The 20,162-nt window shown below is 50.2% G+C and overlaps 1 protein-coding gene across 2 annotated transcripts in view; it reads right to left on the bottom strand.

The window, feature by feature from the left end:
- The window catches only part of ptgfrnb (prostaglandin F2 receptor inhibitor b), a 19,924-nt gene extending 2,344 nt beyond the window's left edge, over nt 1-17,580 (bottom strand). Inside the window, exons 1-12 of one of the 2 annotated variants that reach the window (XM_062561531.1) lie at nt 17,235-17,580; nt 13,938-14,050; nt 13,599-13,857; nt 11,735-12,142; nt 10,300-10,725; nt 6,875-7,021; nt 6,605-6,765; nt 6,396-6,516; nt 5,802-6,021; nt 5,529-5,716; nt 4,066-4,185; nt 2,930-3,086 (exon numbers count right to left, since the gene is read on the bottom strand). In XM_062561531.1, the coding sequence (XP_062417515.1) occupies nt 3,019-3,086; nt 4,066-4,185; nt 5,529-5,716; nt 5,802-6,021; nt 6,396-6,516; nt 6,605-6,765; nt 6,875-7,021; nt 10,300-10,725; nt 11,735-12,142; nt 13,599-13,857; nt 13,938-14,050; nt 17,235-17,280 (2,277 nt within the window). In that variant the 5' untranslated portion in view covers nt 17,281-17,580 and the 3' untranslated portion in view covers nt 2,930-3,018. Of the gene's footprint in view, nt 1-2,929; nt 3,087-4,065; nt 4,186-5,528; nt 5,717-5,801; nt 6,022-6,395; nt 6,517-6,604; nt 6,766-6,874; nt 7,022-10,299; nt 10,726-11,734; nt 12,143-13,598; nt 13,858-13,937; nt 14,051-17,234 lie in introns of those variants that run through there. The other variant, XM_037475354.2, reaches the window with a different exon arrangement.
- Nucleotides 17,581-20,162: the final 2,582 nt, after the last annotated feature.

Here is a 20,162-nt window from a genome sequence, read left to right on the forward strand (position 1 = left end):
GAATGCTTAGTGGGACCCCGAGTTAACCAAGACACGCAGCCGCCTTCTGAGTAACACTAACTGGATGCACGCGCCGCCCTCGTTAAGTTACCGCTGGGACAATATCTGACTTTTGAGTTATGGACCAGTTTCACTCGTTTTACATTCCTATCATTACTCGCGGGAACCATAGCAACAATAACTTAAAAAGCTAAAAGGGCAGCACTAACTGTTCTCTATGGCAGTGATTCTCAACTGGTGGGTCGCGGACCCGTTTTTAATGGGTCGCGGGCCATTACATGGGAAAATAAAAATTAGAATAAAAAAATAAAATCACCAAAACACTTTTTTTTTATGCAGCGAAGTGTCATTTTTTTGCCGGCTCGTCCGTCCATGTTTTCAGCAGCGTGTGCCAAGTTGGGTCAAACCATTCTGATATGGGGGAGACGTTGGGTTTTTAGGATAATTAAACATCCCGAATATAGAATATAACATTCAGCTTATGAACTTGATTTTGAATAAATTTGAGAAGTTGAGAATGTTCCTGGATTTGGGTCGTGGCTTGTCATTAAGGGGTGATGGTGGGTCCCGGAGCCGGACCAGTTGAGAACCACTGCTCTATGGTTTAACATTTGGCCCCTAAATCAATCATAGTGTGTCCTGGTTTCTCCTTTTGAACCCCCCCCCCCCCCCCCCCCCATTGACTTCCTCTGTCAACCTTGTAAAACTTGAAAACTAAAGAACTGAAGTCTGACCCCGGTGAAATCTGCCTTTTTGGAGGAGTTTGCTCCCGTTCCCGTTTAACTGGAGGACCTAATGGAGTGAGGATGATGGCAGCGCTCTGCTGTTCGGTTCGGTTTTCAATTTGCGTTTTACGGCCTTCTCCTCTCTTCCAGCCTCCTTTTATGTTCCGATCGCCACCATTTGCTCCAGTTTCCTTCCCCGATAAACGTCGGCGTTTGATGTTTTTCCCGCCGAGGCGCTCCGCTCGCTTCTTCTTTCAAAAAAAAAAAAAAAGAAGAAGCGGTAGTTTTTTTTTTTGGATTCGTTGCAGTCGGCTGGAGGCCAGCGAACGCTGGAAAGAAAACAAATGAACTAATAGCGAGAGAATGGACCCGGAACATAAATAACATAAAAGCTAATTGGGTGTTTTGCACCGAGAGCTTTCGGATTCTCAACAAAAAAAAATAAAAAAAATAAAAAGAGGCCTAATCAGCATTTCTAGCGCCGCCACTCAGCTTTAATAAAGCCGCTTCGTGGGACTGGGAGCACTGGTGGCTCAGACTGGAACCATTAGAAAGTCAGAGCGCTGGTTCGCCACAAACGGTTAACGGCGTGAGAGCGGTTCGGTCTCCCTGCACTCATCGCCTTCCTCCCCTCTTCAACAGCTCTTCCCATTCCTCCTCTCACGCTGCCTCCATCGACAGGCTGCTCTTTTCACTCTCCTCCGCTCTCCGGCTCACTTTGACAATCTGTTTAACTCTCTCTCGACATCCCCCCCCCCCCCTTCTCTCCCACCTCTCCTTCCTCTCCCTCGTTCCGTCTCCCCGGCCGGCTAACGGAGCGTGAGATTGGCTAATTAACGGCTGCCTGTCGGCCCTGCAAAGACAGCTGGGTAATTTGGTGCGAGGGAGGGAGGGAGGGGAGGGAGGAGAGGAGAGGAAGATACGGCGAGAAGAGGAGCCAAGAGAGGAGAGAAGGACGTGTCATTAAAGTCAGCACACAGTTATGTATAACTATGGTTCAGGTTGCCAGGAGTTTGGAATTCCAGTGTTCGATTCATTCCTGGGGTGTGATGCTACAGAAAGAAGCTTAAAAAATAAATAAATAAATAAATAAATAAACATAGCGCTGGCGTCACCCATCTGCCGTTTACGGCTGGGCAGGTAGCCGCGCAGGAGGTTCACGGAGCACATCTGCCCACTGCAGCTGGAAACAAGAAGTTAAATGTGGCGTAAAACAACAAAGCAGCGCGTTAACAGAAGATAAAGAATTACTCTGAGCTGAGGTGGGATTGTTTTTCTCTCATTGTTCAGATTTTGGCTTCTTAAAAGTGAATATTTTTATCTCTGGGTTTTTAGCGTGTGGACCGACCCACATTTCCTTTAGAGATCTTTTCCAAGGAAAAGTTCACTTAATCAGTCGCAAAAACTCTTCTCTTGTTGTGCCTTATTTTCCCGTCCTGAGTGAACACCTGAAGTACAAAGCTGCCTTTTCTCCAGAGGATCTGAGGAGTCGGCAGTTACTTCAACAACAGAATTCAGAGCCGTCACAGCGCGGCAGCTTCAAAGAGGACCTGAAAAAATATCCCTCATCGGTGATGTCACCTCACCAGCGGCGTCGACTCAAAGTACGGCAGCTTCTCACGAGGGCGCTCGACTGCTGCGACGCGTCACGTCCAGGCAACATGTCTCTCTCTCACACACACACACACACACACACACACACACACACACACACACACACACACACACAGAGAGAGGAGCACTTTCCTGAGGTTGGTTAATAAGGTAAATCGACTGCATTTATTTGGCAGGAAAAAGTGCTTCACAACTTGCCACATTCGGTCTCTCTCTCTCTTTCAGACGCACACACACAAGTACGCACGCACACGCACGCTGTGTGGTGAAGGCACGTCCCGCTCTACCTCCTGAGTCACTTCCTCCCCGATGACTAAGAAAGAAAAGGCAGGGTTTAATCACGTGTCCATCATAAAAACTAAAAACAAGCTCCAACAGGAGATTAGGAGATGTTTTCAGCCGTTCCTCAGGAATGTGCATCTCCTTCTCTCTCTCACGCACGCACACTTTGTTACTTACTGCGTCAGAACAATGAGCAACACGGTGAGTAAGAGGCCTCGAGGAAGCGCCGCGCCTTTGTGGACAAACGTTACTCGATACCCGCCGGCCCGCTCTCACCGGGTCGAGATCCTGTCAACCCCCCCCCCCGCTGGGAGCAAAGGTCACACCGGCTGGTGCCGCTCAATGGAGGTAACATTTAGCAATATTATTATATAAGATGAAGGAGCAGCAGACAGGATCACGTTCTATTGGTTAAAGCATTTGTCGAGCAGCACTTCAGTCGCCCGTGAAACCTGATCACCCCCCCTAGGACACACACACACACACACACACACACACACACACACAATGAAACAACACTGTAAGGAGTGGGTCTCTGGCCTTGTATTTAGTGTCAACGATTCTTTCAGTGTTTTTACACAAATGTTTTAAGAAGCGAACGGGTCCTGTAGAACACGATGTACCCGCACCGGGGCGACTTTAAAGACACTTTCCTCAAAGCGCGTCCCACTGTAGCGGCTGTTCACCGCCGCAGATTCTCGCGCTTACATCCAGGATTTGAACAGGACTTGAAGACGTACGCGTCGTGCACCGGTCCCCCCTCCTTCCTCCTCCCCATGGCCAACATTACATCACATGCCCAGTGTGCGTACGTTGCACCCCGCGAGGTGTAAAGAAACGCGGTGAGAGCAGCAGAGCATGATTCCCCCGCCACGGAAACACGTTCCACCTGCTCACTGCGAGGGAGGGATGAGACATGTGTTTTTACACACGTCGGGCCTTAAAAGAAACACCGAGGGAGGAGGAGACGTGGGCGAGGTGGTGACACGCGGGCAGCAGGAGGAGGAGGAGGAGGAGGAGGAGGAAGAGGAGGCGAGCCGCGCACGACGTCGTGCTACGAGTTGAAAACGAGCGACGAGGAAGATGGACGGGACGGAAGAAGAACCAGTTGTGGGCTGCTTGTCTAATAATAAATAAGGAGCTCAGTGCAGCCGTCGTCAATTACTTTACCTTTTCTCTTTCTTTAAGAAGACGGAGCGGTTATTACGATCTACGGAACAAAGTGCCCAAGTGAAGACGTTCTGGAGGCTGTGTTTGTGCGCGTGTTAATCAGAGCAAGAGTCTATTTCATCTATGCAACCAGGTGAGATGCAGGAGCCGTCATCGCTGCTAGCGGTGACAGGTTGGCAGGTGAAGAACGCCGAGCGCGTTTCTCAAAATACTCCGGAGTGGAAGACGAGAATAGAAGGAGGGAGAAAGGAGGGAGAAAGGCGGGCGGGCCTACCTGCGTGCGAGCCGGCCTTCGGCGAGGAGCCGGAGACGCTGAGCGAGCACTCCATCTTGGCCGTCTCCCACGGGTACACGACGGTGGTGTCCGACTGGAGGGCGACGGCGAAGGTCGGGCCTGCAACACAGCCGCAGAGGGAGGAAGGTCAAGAGGGGATCCGACCGCCTCGTGCTTCAGCGTCGTGGTTACATCGCATGTCATTTAGCTGACTTACAATAAGTGCATTCAGTGGTTCATTCCATTTGTAGTGGAAATGACTCGGGTGTCACGGGCAAACAAACACACGCGCCATGAACATACTGTACCATAAACATGGTAATGAGAGACTATTATTCTGCTGTATATATATATATATATATCATTTCCATATTCCAGATAGAGGCGTCGGAGAAAAGACTCCCACAGAGGCAGAAAAGCCACAACACGTCTGAAACATTCAAGAAGCAGCTGGAAGCTTGAGAGGCTCGACAGTTTGTGGATGCGATCAAACGCACACACATGACTCCACTTGAAGCTTCTTCTCTGTGTGTGTGTGTGTGTGTGTGTGTTGCCTTGTGCAGGGTTCTAGTGGAAACGCCTTGACTTGGATGCACACGCTCGAACAATCGAAGGATTACACTGGCGCGCACACGCAGCAAATGAAAGAAAGAAAGAAGTAAAGAAAGGGGAAGCAGCGGAGCAGCTCTCTGCAGATGGCTGATTGGCCAAAGGGCTTCACTTTGAAGATGTCCCAGAGAGGGAGGCAGGGAGGGGCGAGAGAGGTAAAAGGGAGGCAGTGGGGGGAGAGAGCAAAAAGGATGGAAGAGAGAACGGGGGAGGCAAGCGATAAAGAGGAGAGAGGGAGAGAAAGCAATGCTGAGGGGCTGATGCCCTCCCCAGAGAGGGGGAGAAGATGGTCCGTCTCTCTTCTTCTTCCTCCTCCTCCTCCTCCTCCTACAAACCGCATTCAGGCGGTTGAAAGTGCTGCAGCTCTTCCATCAAAACGCGTGGAGCAAAGTGATGCGCAGAGAGGAGCCAGACACCACAGAGCCACACTGGTTGGGATTTTAAAGGCCCAGCTGCACGTCTTTTGGATCCTTTGTTGTGTTTTACCCGTTTCTGCTTTTTCAAACCTTTTATTGTGCAACGTTTTAACTTTTATTTTGAAATGGTACATCACTGCTCTTCCATTTCTTGTAGGTCCCCTTCTCTTTCCTCCCTGTCTCCTTTTACCTTCACTTCCTTGTTCCTTTACCCCCCTCCCCTCCATTTCTCGTCACCATCTAATTTCCTCCTCCTCTTCTTCTTCTTCTTCTTTCTCCTCCTCTCCAACGTTCCCTCTTCCCAGTCAGATCAAAAGATAAGTAGGCCAGTGGCTTTTGTGGGCGTCAAAGGGCTTAAGGTGTGTGTGTGTGTGTGTGTTCTTTACTTTGGTACATTATTGGATCATCAATACTGTGTTTAGAACTCAGTGGACCCACCGTTCTCCTGGAAGTCGATCTTGACTTTGTTGGACTCGGCGCTGGTGGCTTTGGTCCAGGCTTGTCCTGCCTGCTGCTTGGTCCACGCGGTGATGTCACACCAGTAGAAACCCCTGTCGGACAGCTGCACGCCGGCCAGGCGAAACCGAAACTCCGCCGGGCCGGACTTGGTCAGAACCAGGCCGTCTCTGGGTGGAGAGAAAAGCACATTTAAAAAATAATAATAATAAAATCAAACTCCCAGTGAAAGGACGTAGGAGCAGAAGAGAGAACCTCCTGTTGGGGTCCGTGGCTCCTCCGTGCTGCAGCACGTTGTCGGGGCTGAGGGTCATGATGGTCCTCACGCTGCCCTCCACGCTGTCCTGCGATTGGACGAGCACCGAGTAGCCCGCCTCCCCGAGGTTCCCGGTGGCCACGGCGCAGCTCATCTCAAAGGTGGCTCCGCCCACCGAGGCCTCCCGGACGCGTTTGGCCACGACGTTCAGAGTGGGACCTGAAAGTGACGCCCGTCAGTGAGCTTTAACAGGGGGCACCATTCAGCCCACCAGACAGCCTGGGGGGAGGGGTCCCTAAACAGGAAGTCATGAGCCATTACACCATGAACTTCACAATTAGCTAAACTGAGGGAACCAAGCTCAGCGAGTGGGACTTAAAAGCAGCGTAAGTGTGTGAGAGAGCGACAAGAGGTCTGCTGTCCTGTGGGATTGATTTCATCATATGTAGAGACATTAGAGCGTATTCATCAAACTCAACAGCAGGGTCACTGTCAGTTTCAAAAATGCCGTCCCGGCCCCCCAAAAGCAGCTCCTTGAATACGATCTGGTGTAAATGCTGAAGTTGCAATAAGCAAAAAGGAAGCCTCCTCACGTGCGGTGACCCATCGCACGGCCAGCGGCGCGCTCTGCTGCTCGCCGCTCTTCGCCGCGTCCCCCTGGGCGTTCACGCTCCAAGCCGACACGCTGCACCCGTACTGCCCCATGTCGACCTCCTGCACACAGCGAACACAACGTCACAACCCGCCGACGCGCCCTCTGGGAGGGGTGTGGGGGTGGGGGGGGTGCAGGCGGCCCGCTCACCTGAGTGCGGAGGAAGCGGAGCTTGAACGTGTCGGGCTGCACTCGGGTCAGAGTGATCTCGCCGCTGCGCAGCCGGTCCGAGTACGTCGCCGACGGCAACAGGTTGCCCCGGGCGTCCAGGGAGCCAATGGGCTGAGAGGTCTGAGGGTCGCTGCCGCCACCTGCGGGGGGGGGGTGAGACGGGAGACGCTGAAGAGGGGGCGGGTTTCAGGTCTCTGAATGCGACCTGAGGTGTTTCATATCTACATTTTTTGTAAATGTTAAAACTACCAGGTAGCGGGGTGTGCTCCCAGGTGACGCCCAGTCGGCCTCCGAGGGGGAGATGGGTGATGTTGGTCACGTGACACGCCAGCTCCGTGGGGTCAGCCGTCATCCGGGGGTTGAGGGCGGCCTCCAGGGTCACCGCGAAGCTCGGCTCTGGGGAGGAAAAAAAGAGCGTCGTAGGGTTTAAGATCAGAGCAACACAATCCCAATGAGTGTGTGTGTGTGGGGGGGGGGGGGGGGGGGGCAACAAACCCACTGAAAAATAAACAAGGGCCTAAAGAATGTCACGGAAGGCCAAGCAGAAACCTTTGTGGGAGCAAACGACTGTTGGAGAAAAGCCGGGGATGAAACCGTCAAAGAGCTACGGACGGTTTCACCCTGTCGGCTGGAATAAAAGAGCCAGAAGACAGAAACAGACCTGAAAGAAAACAGTTTGCAGCGTGAGATGAGGTGTGTGTGTGTGTGCGTGTGAGAGAGAGGCAGGTCCTCTCAGTCAGACATCCAGGTTTCAAATTTACGCCTCAACGAACAAGAACCACACAAAAAGATTTCCACCTGCCCGACTGACACAAAACACGCGCACCTACACACACACACACACACACACACACACACACACACACAGTGTCCTGTTGGCAAAGGATGATGGTGTGCGTGATGTCATTTGGACGAAATATACACAAAAACACACACAACAGCTCATGCACCGTCACCATCTGCTGTGACACACACACACACAGATGGAAGTGAATATGTGAGCTTCTCCTGCCAACTTAACACTGAAATGTTGCCTTTTTAGTGATGCGGCTCTTCAGCGCTGGTACTGTACTGTGTACCGTGTGGTACCATCCTCCACCAGGGTGGATTGGGGATGTGAAGCGAAAGGAATTGTTGGAAAGTTGAATCCAGAACGAGTTTGAATAGAGAAAGAAAACCCTCCCGAGTCAAAAAAGCCAGGGAGGGCCGCCGACCTCGTGTCGTGTCCTTTCAACCGAGTCGGACTTTTCGGTTCTCAGAGGGTTTCAGCGCGGCAGAAGCGGAATAAAAACCAGACTTTAAGAAGAAGAAGAGGCTCCATTAGTGCGGCTCGGGGAGGCAGAGTGAGGAGAGAAATGGGTCAATAACACAACAAAGCGCTTTCATGTGCACGCTGCTGGTTTGCATGCAGGATGCCGGTGACATTCATCCAGCATCTCACTCGTTGGCTTTTCACCCGTGATTTAATCGACCAATTATTTTTCATTTGTTGAACTATCAAAAGGATTATTAGGAAGAAGCAGAAGTTCCGAGCGCCCGTGGTTTTATGTGCCGGTTTAATCATCATAAAAACACACAAGTCGGGCTCCCCAAACAGCCTCACGTCATCACCAGAGGCATCGCTCGCCATCTAGAAAATGGAGTCACAGCGCCATTTACAAGCCAGGTTCCCTGCAGGTGTTTGAAAAAAATGATTGCTATGCTCGTCCAGCTTTATTGTATCCTACATTATATATTACATGTGTGTGTGTTTAAAGGCTGTATAATACTCAAAATAGAGGAAGCGTGAAAATAGCAGCAGCAGCCGTCGCTCCACGCAGCCCCTGATATTGGGATTCATAAATATTCTGAAACATACCAGCTGAAATACAAGCAGTGCTTTAAAAAAAAAGAAGAAAAAAAAATTAAAACTCAAGTAGCACAGCTGACACAACAACACACACACACACACACAAACACACACACACACACACACACACACAGACACGTGTAGCCGCGCCTGAGAGAAATTACACCCACTTTTTTCAGGCCGTGGGGAGCTCCCGAAAAACAAGTTCTCCTGCTCTTTTTGTGCTTCCTGGTTGGCTGCGCTCGCAGCAAAGCATCGTGGGAAGAGTGGGCAACCTCAAGGCCCCACATCAATAGAATCGGAACCGACGGGTTCTCTCACACACACACACACACACACACACTTAAAGCTCATAGTCAAGGAGAATGAGGATGAAATATATGAGCTGTAGTCAATTAGAAATGTGGCTCTCGTGGCGTGTGTGTGCGTGTGTGTGTGTGTGTGCGCGCAGTACAGAGGAATTTGTACCCCGAGGCAAAACTGTAGGAGTTTCACCAGCGAGAACCGCCTCATAGCCTCAGAATGTGGGACACACACACACGTGTGTGTGTGTAGCATTTGTGTAGCCTTCCACAACACACACACACGGCTCTGGATGGCGCTCATTGATATTTCAGCTGCGCCCTCGCGCTAACGATATTTCTAAATGTAACCCGGGTCCTTGGGGCTGCCGGAATCTTTTGCCTGATTGTTGTTGTTGCTTTAACTAAAGCAAAGACAATCCGCTCGGGCACTCAAGTTAGAAAACATCACACAGACATAGTGGCCTGTAAGCGTGAAGGAGAAACCCCTTGGATGTAAAATGACAAACACCGTTTGGAGCCCTGAATGTCGAGGAAGCAGCGAGAGGGGAAGTGACATCACAGCCTGAACGCCACCATTCCTGCCCACAAAGATCCCTTTTTATTAGTAAATCCACTGATATTTGAGTGAATATAACTTAAAACGAATCTGTCAGACACTTAAATAATAAAATCAAACACCACAGCAGCATTTTTTTATCCTTTGGAGCGGATAACTAAGATGCAACAGGATATAAATCTCTAAATAAAATTGGATGATTCATGCACCAAAGTCCAACCGTAAGACACTTGAAAAGTCCAGTAAATATTTGCATGAGTCATATTTTTAGTTTGACGTCACGTGGCGGCCATCCATTGGAAACTCATCAAAGCCAAAGGACCGGCGGCGCATTTATTGAACTGAAATCCCAACGTTAGTGCCAAGAGACACCAAAGCAAAATGGACTCATTAAAAAAAGGATTTGATTGTCTAACTACCAAGGATTGCCCAAAAAAAAGACACAAGGCTTTTCGGGCCACATTAGTTGTGTCTTTCCCGTTTGTTCCATGTCCGGTCTGCAACGCTTTAAATGAACGTTTCAGCCACTTCCTTCGAGTGAAATGACACTTGAGCTCAACGTTAAACTTTTAGAGAGCCAATCTGCCAAAAGCCTTGCTGGGAATTCTCAAAAGCATAAAAACTCAGAGAGATTACGTAACGAGCGTTCATTTATTCATTAAAGTCCATTTCAGTCATCTGAAATGGACTTCAGATCAATTTTGGATGATAAACTGGACTTGGGTTTTATTGAATGGGTTTATCAAACCTAAAGCTTCTCCCGTCTCAATGAAAAGTCGCTCTCGCCGGTCCCCCAACATGAAAAAGAGGAAACCGCCCAGCGTGCCAGGCGTTTACTGCTGTGTCGACTGCGGTCGACACTACTTCTCTTTAGGGCATGTGGATCAGCATCTTTACCCCCCCCCCCCCCACCCTCCCACATCCCCCCCGCCACACACGAATGATCAATCCTACAAACACTCACTGGTCTGCGCCACCTTCACCGCCACGGCGCCGGACGTCTTCTCCGCCGCCAGGAGCCACCTGCCTCCTCCTCCGGAGCTCCTCGCCCCCGTCTCGATGAAGGCCCGGACGCGGCAGGCGTACGCCCCGCCGTCCCCGCCGCTCACCCCCCTCACGGCCAGCCGGTACTCCCTGGCGTCCGTGCGCTCCAGGCTGGCCGGCGCCCTGCCTCCCTGCGCCCCCCCGCCGGAGGAAGAGGAGGACGCGTTGTAGATCACCACCCCGCTGCGATCCATGGTGACCAGGTCGCGCCCGTCGGCCAGCCAGGCCACCTCCAGGGCGAGGGCGGGCAGGTTGTCGGCGGCGACGGAGCAGAGCAGGGTCAGCGTCTCGCCGGGGGAGAGGAGCGGGGGCGAGGAGGACGACGCCGTCACACTGAGGGATTGACCTTGAGAGGAGAGAGAGAGATAATCCTGATATTATTCTGAGCCGACACACCGAGGCGAACTAAAGGCTCCGTCCAGGCCGAACGTGAAGGTCACGCGCAAAGAGAGAGACGGGGAGAAAGGGATCTTAAGTAATGTGTCAGAGAGCTGGACCCGACTAGTTTGTTTTCCCAAGAACTTTCGGCCAAAGAGCAAAGTGCATCTTCAACACGTCTCCGGTAACAACCTCAGGCCTCCGTATGGTGTCTGGAAAGGGACAAAAGACACACAGCCAACTCTGTTTGACTTCTCTCATCCTTCTTTGCTCAAGTCGGAACGTCAATACAAAGTGACAGGCACACAATGGAGACCTGTGTGCGTGTGCGTGTGTGTGTGTGTTGCTCATCTCTGGTTTCATTACAAACCGCTTGGTGTTTCTCCAGCACTTAACGAGGATATGGTGGCCCAGAAAGATATAAGATACGGTGACCACAGCAACCACAATGAATGAGACAGACAGCAGGGGTTGGGGGGGGGGGGGGGGGGGCAGGGAGAGTGGGGGCCTCTCTGGGGACACAATGAGACAGCGAGGGTCACGAGCCTCCTGGGACAGAGCGAGGCAGCGAGAGGGAAAAGTCTCACAGACGAGAGGGAACGCTCCCACGTCCCCCCCCCCCCCCCCGAACCCCACCACCGCCACCGCCACTCTCTCTCGCTCTCCTTACCATTCGTTGTACTTCAGTGTCGCTCCACACCCAAAAAATGGGAAACTGTGATCCGGAACCAGGACTGAGGTTTAGAGGAACCGTCCTCAGCATCTTACGCAATGACTGTGGAGGACGAACCTTTTGATCACGCGCTGTGAGAACACGTGAAACTAGTGCGGTGCAGCTCACGTCTGCCCCGCTGTGACTCAAAGAATGAAGCCAAATGCGCTTTACGGGATTTTTGGAGATTTGATGGTAACTGCACCGCAAGTGCATTGTTGCTGCCGAACGAGCCTTTCACAATAAGAGCGCCGGCGTCTCTCACCTGTGGGAGTAACGGCCACGGTGCCCATCTCTCTCGTGCTCTCCACGATCTTCGTCCACTTCCCTCCGCCCTCATGCGTCCACTCCGTCCCGTTGCACTCGTAGACCCCTGCGTCGGAGGTCGTCACTTTGGTGATCACCAACTCAAACAACCCGTTCCTGCCGGGAACCAATCGGACGCCTCCGTCGGCGTAGCGCCGGGCGTACTTGGCCCCCGTGACCACGTCCCCCTGGGGGCCGAGCGTCAGGACGTCCTCCGACGTGGCGCCCCTCTTCACCGACCAGGTGACGGACAGGTAGGTGGGGTGGTTGAGCTCCCGGGTGACGTTGCAGGAGAGCGTGAGGTCACTTCCTTCCGAGACCACTGGGGGCGGGGTCAAGGGGGAGACCCGCAGGGTGTTGGGGATGACTGACGGGGGGGGGGGGAGAAAAAAAAAAGCAAAACAAACACTTTAGGAGCCCAGGAATGACAGCGAGGGCGCGGCTGAATACAAATGTCAGACAAGAAGCCACAAGCTCTCACTCAACGAAGACCACATGAATAAATACACATCTATCTACTGCAGACCACAAAAAGCAGTTTAACGCAGGTTCACAGTATCAATTTCACAGTATCATAAATAATGACTCGCTCTTCCTTTAAATACTGAACTCCTGTCAAGGTCATGGCGGAGTAAAGCACACCAACGGCTCCAGATAAGGCCGTGAAAGTGCAGAGGCTTCAATGAACACACCCAGGGGAGCGCGCATCCAAAGGTTCAACGAACACACACACATACACACACACACATTCACTCTTGCTTCGTCCTGAACACCTTCGGTCCAGGTGGAGTCCCAACGTGACATTCCACAGCCTGAGCAGGTCTCGACACAGCGCTTGCGTTCCTCCACATGCTGTGACGCAATCGAGAGCGCCAATGAGTCAGCAAGAATGCACCTCAGCTCGGCTCCTCGCAGCGGGGAGGGGAGGGAACGAGCGCCTTTCCACAAGTGACTTTAGTGTGATATTTAATCTTATGACTTATGAGAACACGAGACTGTACGCGCGGCTGCAAAATCTTTCATCCCAACAGACTTTTCACAAATGGTGAATAATCGTTGTTCAGAGCTATTTCTGGTCGTGTTACAAATGGTTCCAAGGAGCGGCAGATGGCTGGGAGGGAGTACGGAGCGTTGCATTGTGGGAGTTGCATCCATGCCATTCTCACGTCCGGTGGGAGAGACAGGTTGAAAAACTTTTTTTTTTAAACTTCCAGTGGCCAATAAAAATGTGCACATTTACTGGTGAATAGATAATTCCCGTGTTGGTTTAGTGACACATCGGCGCTCGGAAGGAACCGTTTGAGCAGCTATGTGCGTTTCCATGACGACACACAACAGGACGCGTGTCCCAACTCCTCCCCCCGATGGCAGCCCTCGGGTCTCCGTGGTTTCACCCTTTGAACCCTCGGTTTGCAATCTGCTTGCTACACTTTTCACTTTATCCATCAACCGAGCACTTGGGATCCATTTAAAATCATAGGAGCAAAACTTTAAGCAACCATTATCAACTAGTTTGGAGACAATAAACTACAACTAAGATGTTGTCGCTATAGACTAGATAGAAAGGAGAGAAACCCCCGCTGTCTAAGGGGAACTAGGGGACGTGTCCCGGGAGACACGGCGTCTTCCTCCGCTGGGCGCCACTCGCAGCAGATAACGGAGGCGGCGCGAGATAATCTGCGGTTTGCTCCATCAACTTAAATCAGCTCGAGAGGACGTTCTCAAACCCTCAGCGACCCACTTGCTCCTTACATAATCTGCACGCACACACACACACACACACACACACACACACACACACATAAACACACACACGCACGCACCAGTGAGCTGGACCCGGGCCTCGTAGTTGCCACTGATGACGGAGTCGGTGCTCGGCGTTTGGCACCAGTAGTAGCCGCCGTCCGCCACCTTCACCTCGGCTATCTTCAGCTCCACCTCGTTGTCCTGGAGACGCACCACCGAGATGTCGCCGGACGCCACGCGCTTGCTGAACGACGGGTGGGAGTAGCCGGGGTCGAAGGAGGAGATGATCTCCAACTTCTTGCCGCCCTCGTCCCGGGCCGTCATCCACTCAAAGTCCTGCGGGGCAGAAGGCGTCAGACATTGTACATTTTCTCTACTCTCCGTCCCTCCGAGAGAATGAATCAAAAGGCGCTCACCTGCTCGCGAGGTCCGCTGTACTCCGTCACATCGCATCGGACGGAGACCGGCTGACCCTCCACCCGGATCAACGGGCCGGGAGGCACCTGCACCACCCGGGCCGAGCCCCCACCTTCGGGGACGGAGAGAGAGGGTGTTTTTAAGTGACGCGTTTTCTATTTCGAAGCATCCCCCACGTTTAATAATAATACAACACGACAGAGGAGTGAGGCTACGGTTCACTTTGGTTTCTGGTCATTAGTGCCGTTTAGTTTGTAACGAGCCACCTGCTCTGCAGCCCCCCCCCCCTCATGCTCCATTAAAAAAGAGTGTAACTCTTGACATTCCAGAGGAGAGGAGCATGTAGCAGCGGCGCCGAGTGACGGGCCGCCGCCTGGTTGCTGCAATAAAGCCAGAGGGATTGTTCTCATTTTCTTTTCATACGCAAGAATGTTTTTTAAAAAATCTTTCCCTTTGCACAGAAAACTGGATCCGCTTTAGTTTGTAAAAAAAGAAAGAAAGAAAGAACGAAAGAAAGAAAGAAGGGCCTCGCTCGCAAACAAGCTCTGTGCCTGTAAGGTGCATCAATACTGGAGGGTTTGGCAGCCGGCCCGGTGTTACGCGGACGAGACGCCCGTTGAGGAGGGGAGGGGGGGGGGGCTGCTCGGCCCGCTTTCGCTTCTGCTTTAGTAGGCAGCGAGTCACGATGAAATGCACACCCCCCCCCCACCGGGGCACTCCACCTCCGTCAATCTTTAACCACCCGTGCTCGGCTCTTTGGGCTCTACCACGACACGCGGAAACCGAGCCGGCGGTTACACCGTGGACACGGAGACACCATATTAAGGCTGAGGCCTCCGGGGCGGTACACACCGGTTCAAACGGTACATACCGGTATGCGATTCCCGCACAGTGTGAATTTCTCGCGTACCGCTCTTACCGTCGGAGCTACTTGTATTACGCGTGTTGCGATTGAGTCATGGTTATAACAACAATGAAGTAGGGGGACACAAAGTATTTGTAACACTAATAACTGAAGTAACTCCATTGCTACATGAAAACCCGGAAAAGAGCGACACAGGAGGAACAACGAGCGATGCACCAACACAACTTGTGCCCAAGAGAAGAGCTGCGTCAGCTAGCATCCACAACAAGCTAACGAGCTAACTCGTTGGCCAGCTTCAGGGAGCCGGTCGTTTTTTGGGGTCATTGAATTCATGTGTTCACTTTAAAAAAGCTTTACCGTCACAGACCGATACTGTCAGAATCTTTCTAAATAACTTGATGTGGATTTTTGGCCATTTTGACCACAGCCTTAACACCTCCATGTCTGTGTAGCCCACGCGCAGCTAGCTAGCTAGCCAGAGGCCAGTTAGCTTAGCTTAGCATTAAGACCAGAAACAAGGGGGGGGGGGAGCACAGCCGTGAAGGTTTGCTCGCTAAAGCTCACCAATCAAAATATCATGTCTTTTTTTTTTCTTTAATCCTTCCAGCCAGTTGGACGTGGAGCATTAAACTCCTTTAGAGGGCTTTGCTCGATACTCTGACCCGTCAGTCAGCCGGGGGTCACGCTCGCCGGGCCCAATCTGTCGTCAGGTCGTGTCTCTTCAAGCACAACCTAAAAAGGCATTATTCAGCTGATACGGTATCTAGCTCGAAAAAGGCATACACATTTCTACCTCGTAAATTCTTGAAACGCCGCTCTCCTCAACCTTCAGACACTTGCCTTTTATTCGAGCAGCGACCCGCCGGTCATGAAATATTTCTCGCGCACAAGCGGCGAAAATCGTGGAATGCGAGATTTGTGCATGATAGAAGCAGGCTGCATAATAAATGTGTGCTTTTCAAATATGTAAAAAGGCAAATGTCAGCTGACTGTCTATTCATATTAATTTTAATATTTCCACCTGAAACAAAGGGAGGCAGCAGCTGCCCGAGGTCGTCTATCAGGTTTGTGAGGTTAACAGAGGGAAGTAAGATTTGTGAACTGTGGCAACTTTATCACCTGCAACCTGACACACACACACACACACACACACACACACACACACACACACACACACACACACACACACACACACACACACACACACACACACACACACTGTAGAGTAACACACACTACAGGAGTGCTGACAACATTTGATCGTCTTACGCCGCACTAATTTAAGCCCTTAGGCCCTTTCTCCCACCTCACTGGCACAGTGTCAGGTTCACCAACATGTGGCCACTTCCGTATTTGTGAAGCCCGGCCCGGTCTGGTCTGGTCCGGTTTGGTTAGGCCAAGCCTTGGTTGGTCCCTGTGGTGTAAAGTGTGACACGGCCCTTTGCTTCAAAACCGGTTTGGACAATTAGTCGGACTGGTTTGACTCCGGTGTGACGGCGAGGCGAATGATCGGGGTCACTGGTCACCACGCAGGCTAATGGGGGACTAATGGGACCTTGTCAGAGCCGATGTCACACCATGTAGGAAAGTACATGGATGACCAGTTGGGTAATGGGAGGATGTGAGGGAGCGAGATTGATGGGGAGGAAACACTTCCACTTTGACCATTTCCTCTCCTTGAAGAATTGTGTGTTTTAGCAGGACCATCACACAACGGCTGCTTTGCATTTTCTAAAATAAAATGTGGTGACGTTTTCTTCCTAATGGTGTCCCTCGTGATGTGCTGGTGTTTAACGCAGCCTTTGGCGCTCAGAATATTTTGTCACTGGTCGAAATGACTTCATTACATCGTCTAAATTCGATTGTGTTGCGTTTTCTCACACCGACAAGGTGGGTAACACAGAACCCTGCCAGCGAGGGGCAATCGTGCCAAACCCCGTTCGATAACATGCCAATTGGGCTTTTTTTTTGCTTGACGTCACATGCAGACATCTCTGACTACACAGTTTATTGCTTTTTCTCAATTTCTTGGATTGAGTCTCCAATTCGGCACGAACACACACGCCAAACACCACGTATCGTTTACTTAAATCTGAACTTTTTGAACCGCATGGTGCACCATCGCTTCTTCCATTAAAATACTGGGCGGATGGCAGCAGCTAGAAGCCGTAACCTGTTTAAAATGATTTTTTTTAAACCAGGCGCCGCTTGATGGATATGGGATTATAGCCGAAGTGATCATTGGCTCCTGTAGAAACGACACACTCTTCCTCTGGTCATTTTCATGGCGTTTACGTTTGTCCACAAACGAGGAAAACGTTAAATTGGCCGAATTCCAGACGCGGTTAAACGTTGGCTTCTCCCCGCCGGGGGGGGGGTTAGTATCGGACTCACTCAGCTACCAACGGAGAAGCAAAGAAACGATCCTTACCGAACATTAACAGCCCAAAGGCGAGCGTCACGGCACAAATATCCATTTTCACGGCTGTCTTTATCTTGTATTTCTCCTTAACGGCCCCCCTTCCCCCGGGGTTTTTCTTTGTCCTGTGCGGTGTTAAAGCCCGGTCCTCTCCCGCCGCTGTCGGTCAATCCAATAAAACTCTTCACATTCGAGCAGCGAGTCTCTCACCGCACGCCGGGCGGAGCCGCAGAGCAAAACGCGCGCGCGCACACGCGCACACACACACACACACACACACACACAGACACTCGAGTGCTTTCCCGATCCAGAAAAAAAAAATCCCGACGGGAGTGTTTACATGGTTTACACACGCTGCTGACACTGAACCGGTTTAAAGGGGGGGGGGGGGGGTCAGCCGGAAGTTGGGTGTCGGGCCGCCGGAGGAGCGGCGAGGTCCCAGGCGGAGAGGAGAGAGAGTCCCGTATCGATCGTTCTTTACAAATGAATCCCCCCGATGGGACGAATTAAACTGCTGTTATCTCGACATCCAAAAATGGTCATTTCCCCTCAGGTCACAGTCCAGTGGTGTGCTTGCACCGTGCTCGCAGCCACAGGTCAAAGGTCAAAACTTCGTGTGTCACCTGCTGCGATACATTTGACCGTGCTATTTTTAGAATGAGTGTGTGTGTGTGTGTGTGTGTGTGTGTGTGTGTGTGTTGCAGGGAAGAATCAAGTGTGCAACCTGCATGTGGTGGCAGCATCTGTTCTTCACATCTTTTCAAAGGGACACACACACGCACGCATGCATCTTGCTGGCCTACTCCTCTACCAGTCTTTGCCCAGGTTGGAGATTCTTGGCGGCTTTAATGGAATTTTATTTTCTTACCCGTCCCCGCCAGACACCTCACATGATGATGCATTTCCATGTTGGAATCCGCTTTGAGGCCTGATTACTGCAGAAATGCTGCAGGCAAATCAGAGTAAGGTGATAATGCACAGTCGCAACTGTGGCATTGGCATCAGCAGTGGAAGAAGTTATGCTTGTAAGCAGGAGGGGCTTCAACATTATTTCAATCTACACTTTTTCTCCCCGAAAAAACATCCTAAAACGGATTACTGTTTATATAGAAAGCTATTTAAGAGGTAGATATAACAGCTTTCGCCCCTCACCTTATATCATTTTTGAAAGTTGGGTAAGACGTGACCATTCTGCAAAGCCTGGTGCGTCTTAATGCTTTTTAAAAGTTAATATTATTTCTTAAAAATACTGATACAACACAACATCTATCGTGCAATAAACTTAAGAATATTTTACAGGCAACAATAACTTTTTAAAAGCAGTAAAGGACAAGGTGGTGTGAACTGTGAGTCTACAAAGTGACCTATTGTAGAAACAATATGCAGAAACCTCATGGCAGCTGATTGACAAGTTTGATGACGTAGCGACACACCGGAGCCCAAACTTCACCTGCTTGGACATGAGTACACGATGCTGCAGCACCACCTGGTGGACAAAACCTGCCAGTGCGACTTTAAAGAGAAAGCATTTTTTTCCATTATAAGCATGGCTGTCGTAGATGTTATAAGTTTTTCTTCCCATTGACATGGACATGAAAAAGTAAAACTTTTGTTTTACCCTCTTATTACTTTTTGGGTCAATTTGACCCCATTCGATGTTATACCTAACATCATTTTTTTTTGCTTCAAATGTTATGACTTTTCCTAATTTAACGGGGACATCTGGGTAAACATAAAATCAGCATTTGAGCTCTTCATAACACCATCAATGGAAAAGGATCAACTTGAGATGACACATTTAGAGGAGAGGGGTGTACGGGGACAGTTGGAAAGACTTGGATGTGACCGAGGCCTACATTGGGTGGCTCTTTTTGGCAGGAATGTACAAAAGGCGAAGTAACAGCAAGCATTTAAGCTGCTAAATATATATATATATACAATAATATTATTATTGTTATTATATATTATAAAAATGATCTCTTTTTAATTGTCAATAAGTGACATTTTGTTCTGATCTGCATATTTCTCCATAGTCGGGTATTTCCAGATGGGTGTCTTTTTTTTTTTTTTAAATTGAATGCGCTATTTATGTAGTCAACAAACTAGCACAAAGTTCCAAATACATAAACCTGGGGAAAAATATATAATTATAATGATGATGATTTTTAATGGTAAAAGGTGTTAGTAAATTTGAAGGTAACAGGAGGGTTAAATGCACGCACTATGGATCTCTTTTTTTTAAAGTATGTTTTCACTTGAATAAACCGTCTTCAACTGAAGAACTTACAAAACTAAATGAACGAGGAGCTGCACAACACACTAATAGATGAAATGAGATAATGATGGAGCTCATTAACATATTGTACCTGAGTAAAGTCCTTGTTAACAATGCGAATCCCTGTGGTTGCTTTTATTAACTCGGAACACATTTGCTGTTTGCTTTGAAACCGGCGGATGGAAAAAGTGTGAAAACAATCGAGCAGCCGCACAGCGTGGGCGCAACATATCAGCTGCACAACACAAAGAGACAGAAGTGAGCAGACAATTAAAATACATTTAAACATTCTACATACTAATACATTCTTTTTGTTTTTTTTACAACAAAAAGACATTTAGACTGGCTGCTCATTTGTTTCAAAAAACGTGTCGTTTTCTGTTTTTCATGAAGAAGCTGCAGGTACAGGAAAAGCTCTGTTGCAAACACAAGCGCACACACACACACACACACATGCACACACACACACATGCACAGCAGATAATCATCTTGCACTCTGTGGTAGTTTGGCACAAACAGCTAACGCAAAACCACAACAACGTTTTAAGCAAGAAGACACAGGATATGCAAAACGCGCACACACACCTACATGCACACACACACACACACACACACTCCCTCAGCCTGCATTGCTCCGAGCATTCAGCGTGACAGAAAACAGGTTA

Source organism: Pungitius pungitius, chromosome 3 (assembly GCF_949316345.1).
Source record: "Pungitius pungitius chromosome 3, fPunPun2.1, whole genome shotgun sequence".
Classification (NCBI taxonomy): Eukaryota; Metazoa; Chordata; class Actinopteri; order Perciformes; family Gasterosteidae; genus Pungitius; species Pungitius pungitius.